Source organism: Dasypus novemcinctus, chromosome 10, assembly GCF_030445035.2.
Source record: "Dasypus novemcinctus isolate mDasNov1 chromosome 10, mDasNov1.1.hap2, whole genome shotgun sequence".
Lineage (NCBI taxonomy): Eukaryota > Metazoa > Chordata > Mammalia > Cingulata > Dasypodidae > Dasypus > Dasypus novemcinctus.
In genome coordinates this window covers 61,107,862-61,128,617 of record NC_080682.1, presented here as the reverse complement: position 1 = coordinate 61,128,617, position 20,756 = coordinate 61,107,862, and the positions used below count along the sequence as shown (strand labels likewise).

The following is a 20,756-nucleotide window of genomic DNA, read 5'->3' as shown; positions in this document are numbered from 1 at the left end:
GCGCTACTGAGAACACAGTATAAATGGCTTCTCAGAGGATAGACAGTGGGACTTAGCAGTGACCAGCTTGATAATACTTTCTTATATTGGCCCCCCTTCCTTCCCTGCTTTTTTCTTTTACTCCTGCTTCCTGGGATTGCACTTCCTAATAAAGTAGTAGCACATAATTGGTTAACTACATTTAGCTAGAGGAAAAGCAGTATAAATGTTTAAATATCTGATGAGAGCTTTTCAGTTTAACGGCTCTTCCTTTATATTTTTAATGTAATATTTTGTTTAGTAAACATGTTAAGAGTGGCATACAAAGAGGCCAATTCATCACACTTCTAAATATGGTAGTTGCCTCTGACTCTGATTTGGGGGGACCCAGAAAAAGACAGCACAATCCATATGAAATAAAAGTAGGCGAAGTTTCCTAAAGGTGGATATTGGTGCCAATACCCAAAAAAGGCGGAAGGCATGCTGGGCAGGCAAACACCTCAGATAATCGTTACAAGGTGGTCCTAGCCTGCTGGAACTGTCCAACTGACACACAGACCACATTATATGACTTTTAGTTTATGGAAGAGGGGAACTTTTTTTGAAAATAGCTACCACCAGTAATGACTTATTAATTTATATTCCCTTGAAAAGTTTTTAGAATCTTGCAATTACACTGACTCATCACATAGGTCAGAAGAATGTGATTTAAATAAATTAAAAACAAAATCTCAGGAATTGTGAAGATTAAATGTTCTAAAATGGCATCTAATTATGCTCTAATTCATTTGTGAGATGAGTGAATAAACAACATTAATTGCATTTGATTAGGAGAAAAGCAGTATAAATAAATGTTTAAAAATCTAAGGAATGAAGTATGTTATCACTTTAACAGTTTTTCCTTTATGTTTTTAGTATATTTTCTTTAGTAAAAATGTTACCAGTAGTGGCATACAATGAGGTCAATTCATCATGGTTCAAAATAAGCACAATTTGATTAATGAAGTTTTATTTTATTCCTAGATCTTCATTGAGAACCTGTCACCTGAATGGCTTTTAAATTGCAAAGGAAAGACATTAAAGTGTTTATTTAACAAATGTCTAATATCTATGAATGGAACAATGGAGGACAATAGTCTTTTCGTTTACAAAAAATACTCTCATATTCATTTCTAGGTATAAAATAACATATTTCTCCCCTCTTTCTGACCATGGTAAGAAAACTTATTAGAAACAATATTCTCCCTCATGCAAAAAAAGGCAGAAAACTTATGAGAACTGTCAGTTAGTAGTCAGGATGTGAAACTAAGATTTTTTAAGAATGGCTTAAGCATGCTATTTTTTTTTATGAATGCATCTGAAATGTGCTATCTTCACTCCTGACGATTTCCAGTCTCCTCACTTCCTAAACCAGTCTCATGACCTAGGTAGCTACCCCTTGAGACACTGGCTTTAGCACCCCTGAAGCACTGCTGACTTCAGATGGCTTCCTTTACAGGCCAGGTAGTTGAAAAAAATTTGAGGGTCTTCTCTTTTTAGTAAGAAATATCACAGAAATATAATCCAGACAGATGAGAAATGAATTCGCATTTCAAAGTTTTCCAAAAAGAAGAGATACCATGGGAAGTTCTTCCTTTAACTCAGTTCAAAGCTTTGTTCTGATGTTTAAGCTACTTTTACTTTGTACTTAATGGAAACAGAGAAATATGTTATCAGGATAATGAAGGACGGCTAGCATGGAGAGTTAAACTGACTAGAATGCTGTTTCCTTCTGTTTTTTCAGTGCAAATTTTTATGTTCCCATTTCTTTCTTTACTGGTTTTCTCTTGCATTGACACAATTCCATGGCACAGCTGCATTATCAAGAGACCCTTCATGCACCAGAGTGCTACTTACATTGATAATTCTTCATTAGTTTTTATTACCTCTTTCACTAACCAGAGACATAACATGCTTCTTTCAGGAGTCCAAACCTCAATCAGTAAACTAAGTTTCTAAGTCAAATTTGCTCTCTTCATCTATTAGTTATTAATAGACTAATAGATTCTTCCATTTGTTTCTGTGGGCTTCCCACATCTCCTTGTTTTCTCTTTATAGTGACAGATAATTATCATTTCTTAACAAAGTAATAAAATATATACTTGCATCTTCCATTTGTTTAACATAGGTCACTCCAAATAGATTTAGTTTAAGTTAGTAAATGACTCAATTTATCAAGTCCCTTCAAACTCACTTTTCTAGTTATTTCATCCTTGAATATGAAAATCCATTTCTTCCTTACCTATAGGAGCTTAGAAATGTAAATTCTCAATTTGCAACTTTTTCCCAAGGAGTAAGAAAATAACTGGAGATCCTAAAATTATTTCAGTGTACATAGTCATAGCTCATACCAAAATGAAATAATTTTGTGCTTTATAAGGCTTTAACTTATTTTTAAAATAATGATATCCCCAGATATATAAAATGCTGTTGGCACATAAAACATTTGCAATGGCCTTTCAGGATGAAACTGTTCTCAGAGTAACTGTCACCCCTGGGAGGCAAATAGGTGTTAATACAGTCTGAATCATCCCCCAAAATAATTCTCATTGTCCGTATTTTCTAAAATTTTCTCTTATTCATCATTCTACTTTGAAAGATTCTTTGCCAAAGAATTAACAAGAGATTTAGGGTGTCACTAAGGATAATATTTCTTAGATGGTTTTTCTAGATTCAATGTTTTGACTTAATTTTCAAGCCTATTTGGGCAAGTGGTTTGATCAATCTTTCCTCACTGAAATGGTTCAACTAACAGTCTTGATTTCTGGGACACCAAACTTCTTCTGTGAGTTTCTTTTTCATCCCTCTTTTGTCTTTATAGGCCAACACTGCCTTCTTCTTTTTGTGGTTTCCTCTTTTTTGACTCATAATCCAACCTCTTAAATTTTAGGCTCCATGACAGTAGGGACCATGTCCATCTCCTTTCTTCCACTGTCTCCATTGCCAAGTTAGCGGAAGGAGAAAAAATCAACCCAAAAGAAGGTAATAATGGAGAAAAAAAAGAAACATTCGAAAAGGCAGGACAATGTGACAACATGGATGAACCTGGAGGGCATTATGTTGAGTGAAGCAAGCCAGACACAAAAGGACAAACACTGCATAATTGTGCTATTATGAACTAAATATATTACGTAAACTCATGGAGTTAATAATTAGAATATAGGTCACCAGAAAATAGAAGGAGGGTAGAGAATGGAAAGCTGAGAGTTAATCTGTGCAGAACTAGTACAAAATTTGTTTGTAAATCTTTGGAAATGACTAGAAATGATGAAAGCACATCATGGTGTTCATAACTAGCAGAGCTATTATATGAGTATGACAGTGGTTGAAAGGGTAAGTCTAAAGTCATATACATTACTAGAAGGAAAGCTAAAAAATGTACCTTGGGACTGTATAACATAGTGAAACCTCACGTGAAATACAAACATGGGTGATAATGCACAAAAAAGACTGATTTTACAAAATATAAATACAAATAAACTAGAGAGACAGAAACAGACTGGTGGTTATGAATGCCAGGAGAAGCATAGAGAGATTGAGAGGTGATGAGTTTTTTTGTTTGAGCTATACCCACTCCATGTGTCTTTTGCTTACTATTATTATTGGAATAATAAAAATGCTCTAGAAATGATTGAAGTGATGAATGCACAACCATGTGATTATACCAAAAACCATTGATTGTACACTTTGGATGGATTTATGCTTTATTACTATGTAGCAATAAAATTGATTTGTTTTTTTAAAAAGGCAGGGCGAGTAGAAAGCAAAACATAAACTATTAGAAGTAAATCCCAATACATCTGTAATTCCAATAAATAGAAATACTTTTGATGGGGGATAAATATTGTCAGGCAATTTTTAAAAATTAACATATGCTAATTTTTGGAGAACCTCCTGAAACAGAAGAATGCACAAATATTGGAAGTAAAAGGATGAAAATACACAGGGAGAATAATAACCAAAAGAAAGTTGGGGTATTTCTACTAGTATTGAATAAGTAACACTTTTATTAGAGAGAAAAAGGGTCTCCACACAACGAAAAAAGTTTCAGTTCACTAGCGAAATAAAATATTTGTGAACACATATGTACCTAAGAACTAAATTTCAAAATATTTAAAGTAAAAATTGATAGACTATAGGAAGAAATAAATTCATCTACATAATGGAAGACATAAAACAGTTTCTAAATGATTACATAACAACACATTTAATAAGCTTGATCTGTTGCACCTAAAATCCAAAATTCAAAATCTGCTTGGAAATGTTCAGAAACCTGACCACATTCTGGGCCTTAGAGTAAGACTCAACAACCCACTTCTTGTGCTAGGTGATACAACCTCATTAAGTTGGCCACTTGGAAGGACTGGCCACATGTAGGTAAGCTTGTTCCACAGAGGATTTTCAACTCTGGAATGTTTCCACTGGCCTGGTTTATTGGTCCCTTCATGTTTTATGGCCCATCTAAAGTAAAATAAAAGACATAAAGGACTTTAGTAAGGTTAAATATCATTTTAAAAATATTCATTTTATTAATTAAGTACTTGCTATATACCAGACAGTGACTCAGTTTGAATTAAAAACCCAGTTTGAATTTGAAAAACAGAAATTAACAAGTGTTGGCAAGGATGAGGAGAAACTGGAACCCTTATACATTGCTGGTGGGATTGTAAAATGGTGCAGCCACTGTTGAAATCAGTTTGGTGATTCCTCAGAATGTAGAATTACCATATGATCCAGCTATCCCACTTTTGGAGAGAATTGGAAAAAGGGACTTGAAGAGATATTTGTATACCAGTATTCATAGCAGTATTATTCACAATAGTCAAATGGCAGAAGCAAGCCAAGTGTCCATTAACAGATGAATGGATAAACAAAATGTGGTATATACATTCAATGAATATTATTCAACTTTAAGAAGGAATAAGCTTTGAAGTCATCATGTTGACAGAAATAAGCTGGACTCAAAAAGACAAATATTGTCGGAGTCCACTTATATGAAATACCTAGAATAAGCAAATTCATAGAGACAGAAAAGTATATTAGAAATTACCAGGGCCTGGGGGGAGGGAGAAATGGGGAGTTATCACTTAATAAGTACAGAGTTTCTGTTTTTGATGATGCATAATAGTGATAGTAGCAGAACACTGTAAATTCATGCCACTAAATTATATACTTAAAAATGGTTAAAACAGCAAATTTCATGCTGTATTTTTGTTCCCACATATGGTGGATTGGAACTGTGTGTATCCCAGAAAGAAAAAAAACATGTTCTTAAAGTTAAGCTGTCCCTGTGGGTATGACCCCATTGTAAGTAGGACCTTTTGATGAGATTTCATCAGTTAAGGTGTGACCTACTTCAGTCAAGATGGTTCTTAATCTAACTACTGTAGTTCTGTAGAAGAGGAGTGAAATTCACACAAGGAGAGAGAAAACCACAGGAAGCAAGAGGCTGGGCATTGATGGAGTTCAGAAGAGAAGGGAGAGACCAAGAGATGCCACCATGTGCCTTGCCATATGACAGAGAAGCGAAGGATTGCCAGCAGCCAACCCCAGGATGTCACAGTCTTTGGGGATACTGCATCACTTCCATGATGCTTAATTTGGACTTTTTCCTAACTTCAAAACTCACAGCTAGTAAATTACCATTGTTTAAGTCAACCCATTTCATGTTATTTGACTGAGCAGCCTAGGAAACTAAAATAGATTTTGGTACCAGGAGAGTAGGGTGCTGCTATACGAAAAATGTAGAAAAGGCTTTGGAATTGGGTAATAGGTAGAAACTGGAAGAACTGTGAGGCAGTCTACAGAAACAAAACAATGAATGTGTTTTTGGAAATTGAAGGAAAGGCAATCATGTTTTAAAGTAGTAATGAACTTGGTAAAATTGAGTTCTGATGTCAGGTGGAAGGCAGAACCTGAGAGTGATGAACTTGGAGATTTAGCTGAGGAGATTTTGAAGCTAAATGTGGAAAGTGCAGACTGGCTTTTCCGTGCTGCTTAGCGTACAACGCAAGAAGAAAGAACTGAACCCCTGGGCACAAAGAAACCAGAAATTGATGGTTTGGAAAATTCTGAGTTTCCAGAAAGCAAGGCCCCAGTCAGCAATTTCCATGTAATTCAGGATTGGAGGTGCAGTTATGCAGGAAGGATCTATGGAAAGTTCTTCTGTTTGAGGACCCCTGTGTACTACATGCAAGGCCAACAGCTTTTCTGCATAATTTGTGTGAACAGGACGACTGCGAGTCTGGACTTACAAAGACAGAGAAGGGACAAATTTAAGGAAAAATCACTTCACAGGTAGAACCACGGAAGCTGAAGTCTGGACCAAAGACATCTTCTTGGACCAAGAGAGCAGGCTCACCCATGTGTGTGGAAAGGGTAAAATCTGCCCATGTGCTTGGAGAAGACAGGTCTTCTGCCCTGTTTTTCAGGAAGAGTGCTGCCACCCAGTTGTTCGGAGAGGGTGGAGCCTGTGCCCCAGGGATTATGGAGAGCCTGCCCACCATCCTGATGCTTAGAGAGGGTGGAGCCTTCAGTTCTCGGAAGTGGGGCAGCCTGCCATTTCATCAGACCTGGAGGACAAACTATCAATTCATAGCTGACTCTCAGAACTTGACATCTAATGAAGTATGCATTGCAGGGTTATGTTACTATTGGGACTGATGTCTACTAGGAATAAGCCTCCCTGGCATCAAGGGGTTATTACCAAGTGCCAACTAACAATGCATCTGGAAAAAGACCTTGACCAAAAGGGGGAAATGGTAAATACAAATGAGTTTTTATGGCTAAGAGATTTCAAAGTGAGCCAGGAGGTCATTCCAAAGGTTATGCTTATGCATGTTTCAGCAGGATCTCACTCACTGCCACAGTAAACAGTGTCTAAAATAGCGGAACTCCTGAGGGCTCTAGAGATATCCAGACACTATAAGCAGGGCAGACAAACTCAGGAATTCAGCACCCTTTCAGTGGGCCTTACTTTGGAATTTATGCTCCCTAGTATAACAGAGTTAAAGTCATTTACAGTTTCCCTACATGTGACTCTTCTGCCCCTTTTATTTGAACCTATAATTAGCACTATACTTGTTAAATATATGATACAGAGACTTAAATCTTTGGTCCATCCATGTGCCAGTTGAGCCCTGAATCTCAGCAGAGTTGCAACACCTACTCTCCAGTTCATTAGACTCACCCAGGACAACTAACAAGGAGATGATGATGGACAACTCCCATCCCAAGGAACAGAGAGTGTCTACAATGGCAAGAAAGATAGCTCCATTCATTTGACCAATGGGATCTTAGCTCCCTCTTATTTAGAAATAAAGAAGGCATCACCATCCCAAAATCCTCATGATTGGGGAATGAACAATAGACTAAAGTAGACTTATGATTATTCTCCTATGAACTTATTATTATTCTAGAAATGAGAGAACTTTTATCATCAATATAAAGGTAATGGTCACCACAGGTTCTGAGGGGATGGAGAGGGAGGAATAGGTGTAATATGAGGGCATTTTCAGGACATTAGATTTGTCCTGCATGACATTGCAATATACAGGCCACTATATATTTTGTCATAACCTACAAAATTGTGCAGGACAGAGTGTAAACTGTAATGTAAACTATAGTTCACCATTATTAGCAATGCTTCAATATGTGTTCATTAATTGTAACAAATTCACCACACTAATGAAGGGTTTTGTTAATATGATAAAGTGTGGGAGGGGAAGGGAATGGGCCATATGGGAATCCCTTATATTTTTTATGTAACATTTATGTAATCTAAAGCATCTTTTAAAAATTTTTAATTAAAAAAATAAAAATAAAAAAAACTGAAAAAAAAAGCTTTTGCTCATAAAGCTTCACAGGTGTTGGAAGAAAATTTTCATGCTGTATAAAATTTTGGGGAAAAAAATTTAATTAACCCTGGTTAAATACAACTATCTACCTACTCAAAGCCATATTATACCTCAACACTTGAATGTAGCCAAAGAAAAACACACAACCAACCATCAATGGAATTGCTGTAAATCAACAGAATGCAATGAGGATGAGCAGCAAGACAGAAATATTAAGGACTGTTTTGAAAAATTGAGAAAAGGGGATTGTTTTGGTTGTCATAATGATTAGAGAACATTACTGTTATTTTGGCAGCTAGGGCCCCAAGAATACCCAATGTCTTTTAAAGTATGGGAGAATCATATACAATGAAACTTTATCCTGCAGCCCACTTGACTTTCAAATGTCCTCCTGAGCATTCACGTAGGTGGAAACCTGTGTATAATGATCCAAGCCTAAAACCAAATAATATTGTAATAAACAAGAGTATTTTTGCTCTATTTTAATACACATGCAACTGTCTCCAGGATCACAGCGCAGGGAGATTTGGTTTTTGGTTTTGTTTTTTTTTTCGGGGTCATTCAGTTTGGGAAAAGCCACAGCACTAAAGGCCATAACACTCAGGATCCTTGAGTTATGAATACAACACAGGGTGTTCTTTGGCATCTGTCCTCCACCCATTCAGGTGATGCTGTGCATAGGTGAAAGCCTCTGCCTGCTCAATTACATTGTCTAGCATAGCAGTTCCTATCACTTATATTGAGGTCATATAACTTTTATTTTAAAATTACTTCTATTTTTTTATTCTAATTTTAATGGTAGGACTTTTAAAAATGTATTGGTGGGTTAGGTTATTTATAAATTTTATTTATGATAATGAAGACATGATAAAATATTAGTTATCAAAAGGGAACATTGGATCTGATAATGTTGGGAACTATTATTTTATATTTACAACCACAAATTGCAAGTGGGTCTTTAGCTGGGCCACCCCACTGCCTTCCTCCAGTTAGTAGTCTCCAGCCTTTTGAGAGGCATGCCGTCTTCTTTTCATTAAACATCCCATGCTCAGTCCCCCATTTCCCAGTGACCACTGCAGGCCTTCTTCTGTCATTGAGAAAACAGAAGCCATCAGAAGAGACTTTTCTCATCCTATCATCACCCCATTTATCAAACCCCCTTTCTCTGGGCTCACACATTCCAACTGTTAACGTGGAGTTGGCTAAGGCCAACACTGCTGCTTGTGCCCTAGATACTTCTTTCTCTCTCATCGAGGACTTTCTTCCTGAAATTATACATTGTCTCTATTAATTTTCCTTCCCTTCTGGGTCATTACCATTTGCATATCTGACATCTTTAAAAAACAAAAAACTTCCATACACCCCACATCTAGTTATTGCCTTATTTCTTACATCCCTTTCACAGTTCCTTAAAAGAGTCATCTCTTCTCTGCTCCTTCTCTCTTAGACTAATTCCAATTAAATTTTCATCTCTGAAGCTCCAACGAAACTGTCCTTGTCAGAGTTTTCATTTCTTAAGACCTACATGACCACAGAGCAGTATTTGACCAAAGATCATTTCCTTCTTCTGGAAACATTTTCTTTACTTGACTTGCCTTCACTTGACTTGTGTGAAACCACATTCATGTTTTTCTCCCATGTGAAGAGCCACAATTGCTAGTCTCCTCTCTAAGTACTCTATGCCATCTATTTGCTGCAAACTCTTAAACTCATATATCCTCCCTCAACATCTCCCTTGAATAGCAGATCAAACTGCCTGTTCAAATCTCCATTTTGGTATCCAAAATAAATAAATAAATAAAAGACCAAAACCAAATTCTTGATTCTCTCCAAAAATCTGCTTCTCTCCATCTCATTAAATTATTAAATAGCATTTCTATTTGTCTAGTTAGTCAAACAAAATTTTGGCGTCAGCCTTAATTTGCCTTTATCTTTTCCACTACATCAATAAGTCTTTTCAGCTTTACCTGTAAAATATACCTAATTTCAACAACTGGAAACCTCCAGCTCTCCATCTTCAGTAACCTTCCATCTGGTAAATACTCCCTCTAGTCCTGTATCTCTTGCTCTTAAGGACATTCTCAATAGTCGCCAAAGTAACACTTTTTAATAGTTTTACTCCTGCTCAAAATCCTCAATTCGTTTCTCATCTTTCTTAGAATAAAACCCCAAAACCATACAAAAGTCTACCCAGTCCTATCTGATATGTAATCAAGGCTCTGGATATCTCAACAACTTTCTTTTGGACTTCTCTCCTTCAATCTATTCCAGTCACACTGACCTCCTTGTTGTTTCTTGAATATCCCAGGCTTACTCTGACCTTCATAGGGCCTTTCAACTAATTGTCATCACTTCTTGAAATGCCCTTTCTCACACATTGTCACTGAAGAAGTATAGTTCTATTTTTTTGTGACAATGATCCTTTTTCTATAATGCCAAGCCAATCGAAATTTTAAAACACCAAATCAGACAAACAAATTAATTTCCTCAATGCTAAGTTCTGCCAAGTTCCAGTTTGGATTCCCAAGATTACACCTCTTCCCCATTTGTTCTTTCAAATCTGCAGCAACTGCCATAGGCTTGCTGGCCTTTGTAACATAATGAAAGGCTGAAATTCAGTACATATTGCCTCCACAACCCAGAGATCCCATCATTTTTTCCTTTCTGGTGACCACCCAGGTTTCCTTTTAAAAACGAAACCAAAATATCTCCCTCTGGTTAAACTGCCCTACACACACTCTTCTAAAGGAGAGTACTTTCATTGAATCTAAAATAATTTTCTGTTCCTGACAACATTGAAAAGTATCTAGTGCTTTACTTGCTGTACTGGACCTAGTTTACATTAACTCTTCAGATTCTCTCACTTATACCCAAGAATCCCTGGAAACCTTGGCTGTATGTTCCATGGAGAGCACTGGCCACTACCACGGTGACTTCAAGTCAAATGTCTCAGATATGCCCAAGGGTGAGAGCTGGAGTCAGAGTAACTTCAGTGCCCGAACCCTTCCTGATCAAAATCACAAAGTTTCTCACTTCTTCCACTACATCAGGGCTCAGGTGAAGCATGGCACCGTGGGGCATGGGAATCTGGCTTCCCTATCAACTGCCCAGAAATACAAACACACAGCCTAGAAACACAGAATTTGTGCCTTCTGAGGAGAATTTTGACCAATATGATACAAGGGACAGAGACAACAGATCAATTCTTCTCCCTTCCCACCAGATGAACAGTGGTCATTCTGCACAGACTGTCTGGAAGATGTCTCAGGTAATGAAGTTACCACCTGGATTTTCTTGTGAAGCAGGCTGTATTTGCTTTCCCTCATTCCCAGCCTCATTTCCCTTCATCCCTTTTTCTTTCTTCCTTGAATCTTACCCTTCAATAAAGTCTTAGGTGTAAGCTTTGCCTCAGGTTCTACTTTCTAACGAACCCAGCCTAAAAAATAACAAGAGTGGCCATAAAAAGCAAACTCTTAGGATGGGATTTTGGGGTTCCTGAAAACAATAGACACTCCCTGGCTGGTAGTAACTGGCATGCTAACAATGCCTGGCATGTTAACTTTCACCTGCGGTTACTTGGGATGAGGTGCATATGACAGTCATGGCATTGGGAGGTCAAGGCGCTGCTGAAATAGATAGACTATCATAGCCTCCAGTTAGGGTGGGAGCTTACAGAGACTTGAAGATAAACAGAATTCTGGCCCATACCTATCAACCAGTGGATCTAATGGGTTCACAAACACACACTTCAGTATTTCCTTGGTCCCCAAAATTATACTCAGGATAATATATTAGTAGCAGACAGAACCTAACACTGGTTCCCTAATCCGTGAAATAAGAGCCATCATGGTAGGGAGGGCCAGGTAGAAGGCCCTGAATACTCTAGAAGTAATTCCACATTGTGGACAGATATTAGCTCTACTAACAAATAATTGAAAAATTAAGGGGTGGTAGTCCCCATAATTTCCCCATTCAATTCCTGTGCCTGGCCATTTCAGATGGACCATGGGTGACACAACAGATCACCATAAACTTAGATGGAATCCCAGTCACAGGCACTGTGCCAGATACAGAACTTTTACTTTATACAACCTCCGGAACTGAGTATGTGACTTTTAGAAATCACAATACCCATCAGCAGGAAAGATCAAAAGCAGTTGGCTTATGGTATATCCACATAATAGAATATTAAGCAGCTATTAAAAAGAATTACATGTTATTAAAAATGTACTGATATGAAGTGATTTCTAGTATATATTGTTAAGTGAAAAAAAGCTAAGGGCAAATGAATGTAATATACTAAATTTTGAGTAAAATAGAAGAAAAATGAGAAAATATCTGCCTTTTTGAGCAAAAAGAAACACACACAAAAAATAACTGAGAAACAAGTGAAGTTGGTTATCCAGTGGGGAGTCGGGGTGGGGATGGAGAGAAGAAAACAGAGGGAATGAGGGGAGGAGTGGTAGCACTTATATGAAAATACCTTTTCATGCAGTCTGGACTTTTTATACCATGTTAATGTTTCACATACAAAAGAAAAAGAGAGAAAAAGAAAGTGGAGGAGGGAGGGAAGACGACCCCACTGAAATACTCTTGAGGCAGAAATGAGGGCATCTGATTCCCTTTCTTAAATTATTTATTTATTTCTCCCCACCCTCCCCCCAGTTGTCTGCTCTCTGTGTCCATTCGTTGGGTGCTCTTCTGTGACCGCTTCTATCCTTATCAGCGGCACCAGGAATCCGTGTTTCTTTTTGTTGCATCATCTTGTTGTGTCAGCTCTCCGTGTGTACGGCACCATTCTTGGGCAGGCTGCACTTTGTTTAGCACTAGACGGCTCTCCTTACAGGGCACACTCCTTGCGCGTGGGGCTCCCCTACGCGAGGCATACCACTGCGTGGCACAGCACTCCTTGTGTGCATCAGCACTGTGCGTGGGCCAGCTCCACACGGGTCAAGGAGGCCCGGGGTTTGAACTGCAGACCTCCCATATGGCAGACCGACGCCCTATCAGTTGGGCCAAGTCTGCTTCCCCTGATTCTCTTTTGAGATCTGGATATCTTTGGAGATACAAGTGGATCTGTGTGGCAAAATAGGTGGATTGTACTAGGTCCAATTTGGAAAGAATTTGTACTCTCCAAATTCACTCAGCACCAGCTGCTTCCTTTGGTCACATCTAGCAGCATCAGTTCTCGCAGACACCCCCAGAGAGAGGGCCAGGATTTGGCACAGCCTCCTTCCCACCCACTGAATGAGAAGCCAGAGTGGCTCCATTTCCCAGGCCTGACCAGTCCTTCAGCTACTTCAGGGCTTGGGAGGAACATTGCAGTCACTACCTGAAGGGGCCTGGAGGGGCTAGTAACATAACCCAGAAGTGCAGAGGAGTCAATGCTGCCCGAGGCAAACTTTGGTTAGAGTCCAGAGACAAGAAGGAGCTGGGTAAATCCCTTTTCCTTCTGGCTCTACACAGCTTGACAGGAAAGTGTCCCAAGTGAGTTTTCTTGTGTTACTGCAGCCAACTCCTAACAACACTCCACTTAACATTTTATTTCCCTCCTTCCCTGCCCCTTTTCATTTTCCCTTCACTTTTGCTAACCTGGGATTATACCTCCTAATAAAACCTTAGCATGTAATCCTTGCCCCACACTATCATTTTCTAGCAAGCCAATGCTAAAACATCAAAAGAAAGGAGTGAGGGAAATTACAATCTCTAGCCAGTCATACTCTCGGATAAGGTATCTTGCCATAAAAGAGACTACGCTAAATCTAAATAATCTCTTGACAAAGAATCTGGGTGTTGGGAATAGGATGTAAGCTTCAAGTGTAAAGATTCAAAAAGAGAACTTCAACCAATTATTTATACAAATATTTTAAAATACGGTTATAATTTATATAAACACATATGTATATGTGTAAAATCACTTCGTGGTTTACTTTTAAAGTTTTTCCAAAAAATAAAAAGATTCCTTCTTTTGGTTGCAATGCCTGTGTAACTTGAGCCCATTCAAGGTGTCTTTTAAAAGAGCTGGTTGAGCTCAGTTTACACAGTTAATAAACATTCTCATAAAGCAAAGGTTCTATGTGAAGTAGACTGCAGAGCTTCAGCACAGCGTGAGTTTTTATGTAAAAACAAAAGACCTCTTAACAGTCCATCTTATAAATGAAGAGTTGACAGACCCTTAACTGTAACGGCACCAGCAGGCTCAGCTGTAATGACCGTACAAGTGGGTAACATAAATTAGAACATTACAACATCAGGAAGGACTCTGGAAGCATAATTCCTGAAGACCACTAGGTGGAGACAGTGATTCACGCAACGCTTGTCGGCAGCACTTTTTCTCCCCCCTTTCCCTCTAGGGTGCGTCTTTTTAACATTTTCGGCTCTTCAGTGTTGAAAGGGCTGTTCAAAAACATCATTTCAAAAAAAAAAAAACAAAACAAAAAACCTGAGGCTAAGATAGGACCTACTTGGAAATACACACACCCCACAAGGCAGTCAAATAAGTTGAAAAGGCAATCTCACTTATTTAAAATAGTACCTTTACTAACGCTCCCTTTCTATTAAAGGTAAAATTCTATCTGTGATACTTCGTGACTAGCAGTATGACCAAAGTTACAATACCCCCTGGATTCATCTGAACCTGAAAGATAAAAAAAATTAGGGAGATTCTCTAACATTTCAGTTGACAGCTTCTCCCTCAAAAACTCTGGTCCAAGATTAATCATATCAACTTCAGTCTGATTAATGGAGTCACAGCTCCACCAGAATTAACTTTATAAAGGAAGGGAAAACAAATCCTTTAGATAATGTTTTTGGAGCCAAGTGCCTTTAATGGAACTTTGGCATCGTGGCAGACTATGAGAATTCCTGCAAGACTATACACACTGTAACAGAAAGGTATTATTTGGCACCTTGGAAATCAAGGGGTAAAATAAAAACAAACCTCGATGTGTCTCAGTTGAAAAGAAATAGTCCTTTTCCTATTCTATCAGGACACAATTATATTGTTTCCAACAACTTAATGAACATAGTAATAAAATATTAGACAATATATAATTTGGATCTGGTACAGTAAATAATAATAAATACTCTGGCAAACTCCAACCCAAATCAGCAGTCTCTTTTGGCATGCAAAAATGAGCAGGTTAACATCCCATTACTGTCAAAAAAAGAAAACCTTTTAAACTCTTTTCTTTAACAAGGACTTATTTATTTACTTAGCTGGTCATTTTTCTTTTTCTTAAGTTTCTGCAAGTTGTGAGACTGATTGCTTAGAATTCATCCATAATTAATTTAAAATTGCATGGTTCCTCAGAAACAGTGAACAGCACGTTATTCATACAGCATAATACTATACTTCAGACACTGGTTTTGAGAAAATTAGAAATCAGTTTTTAAATATGACTTTAGGTACCCCATCTGGGGGTTGGGAGTTTGGGGGTGAGGCTTGGAGAAGGAAATAGGCTGATAAAAAACAAACAACAACAACAACCAAAAAAAACAAAACAAAACCGGAAAACTCCACATTTATAAATATAAATACCTACATCAATGGGATTTAATAATAGCTGGACAAATTTCCATGGGCTTGAACTCTTTTGAAGCTTTCTTAGGTTCTAGTCCTTTAGTAAGGGGAAAAATCATTGGAAATCAGGAACTACATATACAAGCTGAGCCAAGACACTGTTTAAAGTTAAAAAATACATATCTAGAAAACCGCATCCATCAAATATCACTCTTTATCTAGTATTTTACTAGTCCTAGTGTATGACATATTTTAGGCTATAATTATTATGCAATTCACATTGAATATTAAAAGTGAATTTTATATTCTCTGTAAATATTTTTAAGGTCTGAGCTTTAAATAAATTTAACCTAACAGAAACAAAGCACTGAAGACTGGAGCATTATTAATTTGCAAGCCAGAATTTACAAAGACCAAGTAATTTTTGCATTTTAAACATTAATCTATTTTATTCCTGGAATAATTTGTATGAACTAATAAATACAGCTGAAATTTGTTCATCTGTCTTATTATGTATTCCTGTTTGCTCTATCTCCATAGTTATTTTGATAAATAGCAAATTATTTTTAAAAGAAACTAGATATTAATGGCAATTAAGGACTAAAAGGGAGAAACTGTATGATCATGTTTCCATCTTGTATAACTGGGAATTTCTAAGAACGATAGATCATTCCAATGATTATACAGAAAAATATATGTATTTTCTAATAATTTCCATGATTTTATATTATCGTCCTCTCAACTAAAGATGATTAATTAATCTCCTTAACACAATCCAAAGTTTGTGTGTGTTTTTTAAGATTAGTTATGAAATGCAGTAGAAGTCTATATTATGTCAATGATAATTAACAGAACATACATGTTTAATTTAGAAAAACAAATAGATACACAGATGGATATAAAGTCTAGCTTGACATCTCTTGGAAGTTGCTTTTTAAAGTAAGCCTTTGACTTGCTCTGTTTTGTTTTGTTTCTCTAGTTGGTTGAGCTTCCTGGATATTTAGATTCTTGATACATATTCAGCACTAAGAACCTATCATTATCTCACACAGCCAGCGAGTTTCATACTTAGTGTAAAAGCAAGGCTCTCTTTGTAACTACAATAAAATTTCTAAGTGTAAGTTTGTAAACAAAATAGCCATCCTTCTTTCAAAATACTGGCTTATGGTGAAACCCTATGTGATCTTTGAGTTCTTGCATCTATTTTATTTGTTACCTTTCTGAACCCGGTAAGTCAGTTACGGTATTGGAGGGAAAACTCCCAGAAGTTTCCATATCTATTTTTTTGTGCAAACAAGGCAAATGCATAACTATCTATGAAGCACTCTCACTCTCTCTCCAGCACTCTGTTAGAAACTACAGGGAATCTAAAAGCAGTTTGAGAGGGCATCTTCCATCAGGAGACTAGCAATATTTTAGGTAGAAATAAAGGTTATGTACCAGAGGAAAAATTCATGAACAATACAAGAAAATATATAATAAAAAAGCAATAGCAATTTCAATAAAAGTTATAGCAGGTAATTGGAGAAGAAAAAAATTATATGAGATTCATATTATGGGAAGAAACCATAGGGGAAGAGAACCCACGAAAGATGAATGAATTTTGTGTACATGGAGAATAAGGGTTGGGGATGATGAAAGGAAAGAAGATAGATGGCATTTCAAGAGACCAGGGAGGAAAACAATCTCTTGATGTTATATAACAACCCCAAAACCTATGATTCTTGAGCAGAGACACAGAATTCTAGCTAGAAGAGAGAATGAGTCATATCCACAGCTTTTCATTTCCCAGTCTTAGTTATGCCTAGCCACCTATTTTGTTTAAAGTAAAGCACTTCATCATTCAAGGCTCTTGATTGCTTCCATGTATCCATATCAGGAAGGAACATTCTTCCCTGTAAACCCATTCTCCCTTCCTTCAGTAGTCACAGATTTTTAGCTGGGCTTGTGGCCACCCGGCTAAAGATGAGATTTCTTTGCATCTATGTATAGCCATGGATCCAAGTTCTCACCAAAAGGGATGTGAGTGGATATGTAGTGCACCACTCCCACATCTTACTCTTAAAACAACTGGATACATGCTCCATGGTTCTTTTTCTCCATACCACTGGCTAGGAGAGGGCAAGAGATGGAACAGGCACTGGACATCGATGTGATAAGAATGGAAGAGCCAAGTACCAGTCCCATAGCACCATCTACCTATGAACTATCGCTTCAGAGTGAAATGAGCTTCTGGGTAAGCCTAAGTATTCTGGAATCTCTCTGTCTCAATAACTTAGCCTGCGTTATTTCTATCTAGTGTAATCCTAATTCTTTCCACAGTCCCAGTCTTTTTATTTTTAATCATTTCATGTGCATCTTCTGAATGCTTTATTGCTTCCTCTGCCATCTTCAGCTGGGGAGCTTTCATGTGTTGCTACCACCATTGATGTTACCTGTTTCCTAATTTTCACTGCTGCTTTCATTAACTCCTGTCTTTCCTTCCTCTGTGTTCACCCACTGATTTATCTCATCTTCACTTTCTCTGATATCTTCAAAAATTATTCTTACAGTCAGTGAGTAATAGTTCTTCAGAAATATTGTCAAAAGAGCTGAAGACTTTGTTATCTCCAGGGCTATCCCTAGGGTATATAGAATCCCAGGCAAAATTTTTGTGGGGTTTCAGTCTATATAAGCAAAATGATTTTAAAATATATTACAATATTCACGGGCCCATAAGAGGTATAGTGATTTATCAAGGAAGATTTAGAAGTATGATAGGGAAAAGTTACTAAAATGTATTTGTTTATTGTTCAGTTGATGCATGTGAAGATTTTTCATAATGCCCAGACTCCATCTCAGATTCAGGAATCATCTTTTCACGTTTTTTTTTTTTGTTTGTTTTTTGTTTTTTGTTTTTTTATGGTCAAATGTGCAGATCCTGGCTAATTTTATATTTCCACACTCTGAGAGATCTCAATGCCATGGCAATCTAGGGCCTGATTGTATTCATACAACATACACCTTCTTGCCTCTGCCATTCCCTAATCCTGTAATGTTGTTTGCATCATAACTCACCATGCACATGAATATCGCCCTACGGCAAGCCCCTTAAGGGTTGTTAGTGGGCTTCCTTGATGATGCCCATATGCAAGTCTTATCCAGGCTATGAGGAAAATATGGACGATAATTTGTTTCTTGGCCATGTTAAATTTACTGTTCAGAATTTTACAGCACAACTATAGATTAACATACTTCCATCCATGTTTCTCTTGGACTCTTTAGACCATAATCACTGCATTCTAGAATGTAATCTCTTTCCATGTTGGCCATACCCCTCTCCTGGGGGAAGAGGATAGAGGAGGGGCCAGTGGGCTGAATGAAAAGATCAGTCCTATTTGCACAAAGAATGTCCATCCCTTCTCCCAAATGCCCTTAAGACCAAAAAGAGACCATGTTTCCATATTGATCAGAGATGAAAGGGGGCATAGATAGGAAAGGCCTGTTGAAGCTGCAGAGCAATAATCACAAAAGCCCTCAGAGGAGAAGGACGTGCCCACCCTTGAGGCAAGAGGAGCAGAGCCTGCAGACAGGTTGGGGGACTGCCTGGAGGCCGACAAGGGACACATAGGGTAAAGGATGCTTGGTGCTCTGCCATGCCCAAGAGTGCTGTAGACAGATGGGTACCATGTCAGAATACACAGAGATGAAAGCCAACACATGGGCACACCCACACAGCTCTAGTCCAAGAGTAGGAGGTAGAAATCCAGAGCCCAGAGGCCTGAGCTCATACTACATCTGACATTAGTGAAAGACATACAAAATCAGAATGCCAGCACCATTCTGGAAGCCCAATCAATCTCATGCCATCCCATAAAAGAAATCCCACACTGGCTAGCAATAATAACCCACTCACCAGGCCTGGGCCCAGAGCTCCTCCATCTCTCTAAGACCACACAATGGGTATTAAATCAGAAAGTACCCTGAAGGGGAAAAATGGGAAATGGGAATGAGACCTAGATAGGTCCTGGTCTGGACTTACAGCATCCTGGCTGTCAGAACTGCAGGCCCCAGCCAGGACCAGTCCCCAGAAGGGTTTAAACTTTTTTTGAGGCGGATACTTCAAAGTGCAGGGTACTCTGAGGCCCAGGGTCTGTAACAGGGGCCCCACTTGCCTGGACCCAAAGGTAGTGCTCTGTGGGTACCCAGGGAATCATTCATATTTGGGATGGACTTTGGTCACCATCACTCAGGATGGGTCCAAAGACACTGGCACTCATGAAGAAGAGAACGATAACTTTTCATGAGTATTTCTTCCTCAAAAATATTTTCCCAAATTGCTTTTAAGGTTTACATAGTATCATTGTGAATCTCATGGTAGATCTGTGCTAAACAAAGATCCCAAGAAATAAATGAGAAAAAAAAAAAAAAAAAGAACAAGCAACCAAGAGGGAAAGAAGAACACATCAGGAGCTCCAAAGAAAAAGGACTAGAGCAGTTATCTGAGCAGAAGTGAAGAGATATGAAAGTCATGGAAAAGTAAGAATATATATCCTTTAGAAGTTCACAAATGCAACCTAATGACAACAGGACCTTTGTTCAAAATCACTCTTGGGAAGCACCATTCAATACTTTTTCAGGACCTACATTTGAACACAGGATGTCAGATCAAAGAGGAATTGAGATAGTTTTTATTCTTCCCAAAAGAGATCCACATTCTAATCTCTGAAAACTGTAGATGTTATTGTATATGGCAAAAAAGAACTTTGCAAATGCAGTTAAATTAATGATAGTGAGATGGGGAGATTATCCTGGATTATCTGGGTGAGGGGTTCTTAACCTTTTTTGTTCCACAGACCCCTTTGCCAGTAAAGTGAAAACCACGGACCCCTTACTAAGTCCACACTATACTGTGTAGTATTTAATAAATATATCATACTTGCACCAACATGTCCTTGCAAGAATACTGTTTTTTTAAATTTCAATTCAAGCCCATGGACCCCTGGTTAAGAACCCCTGTTCTGGGTGGACTTAATCACAGATGTCCTTATGAAAGAGAAGCAGAGGAAATTGTGACTTTACATAAAAAGAGAAGGCAATATGACCATGAAGGTAGAGATTGGAATGATGACGCCAAAAGCCAAGGAAATCTGATAGCCACCAGAAGTTGGAAGAGGCAAGAAATAGATTCTCTCTTAGAGTCTACAAAGGGAGCATAGCCCTGTAGATACGTTGATTTCTGACATACGGTACTAATTTTGGACCTCTTGCCTCAAGAACCGTGAGAGAATAAATTTCTGTTATTTTAAGCCATCAAGTTTTGTTTTTGGTTTTGCTTTTAGGAGGTACTAGGAATTGAACCCAGGACCTCACACACGTGA

At 38.0% G+C, this 20,756-nt stretch overlaps 1 protein-coding gene across 2 annotated transcripts in view; it reads right to left on the bottom strand.

Annotated features, from left to right (window-relative positions):
- DCDC1 (doublecortin domain containing 1) overlaps positions 1-20,756 on the bottom strand; it is a 661,015-nt gene that overhangs the window by 104,259 nt on the left and 536,000 nt on the right. For both annotated transcript variants that reach the window (XM_071218130.1, XM_058305602.2), the window contains one exon: positions 4,356-4,479. In XM_071218130.1, coding sequence (XP_071074231.1) covers positions 4,356-4,479 — 124 coding nt within the window. The remainder of the gene's footprint in view (positions 1-4,355; positions 4,480-20,756) is intronic.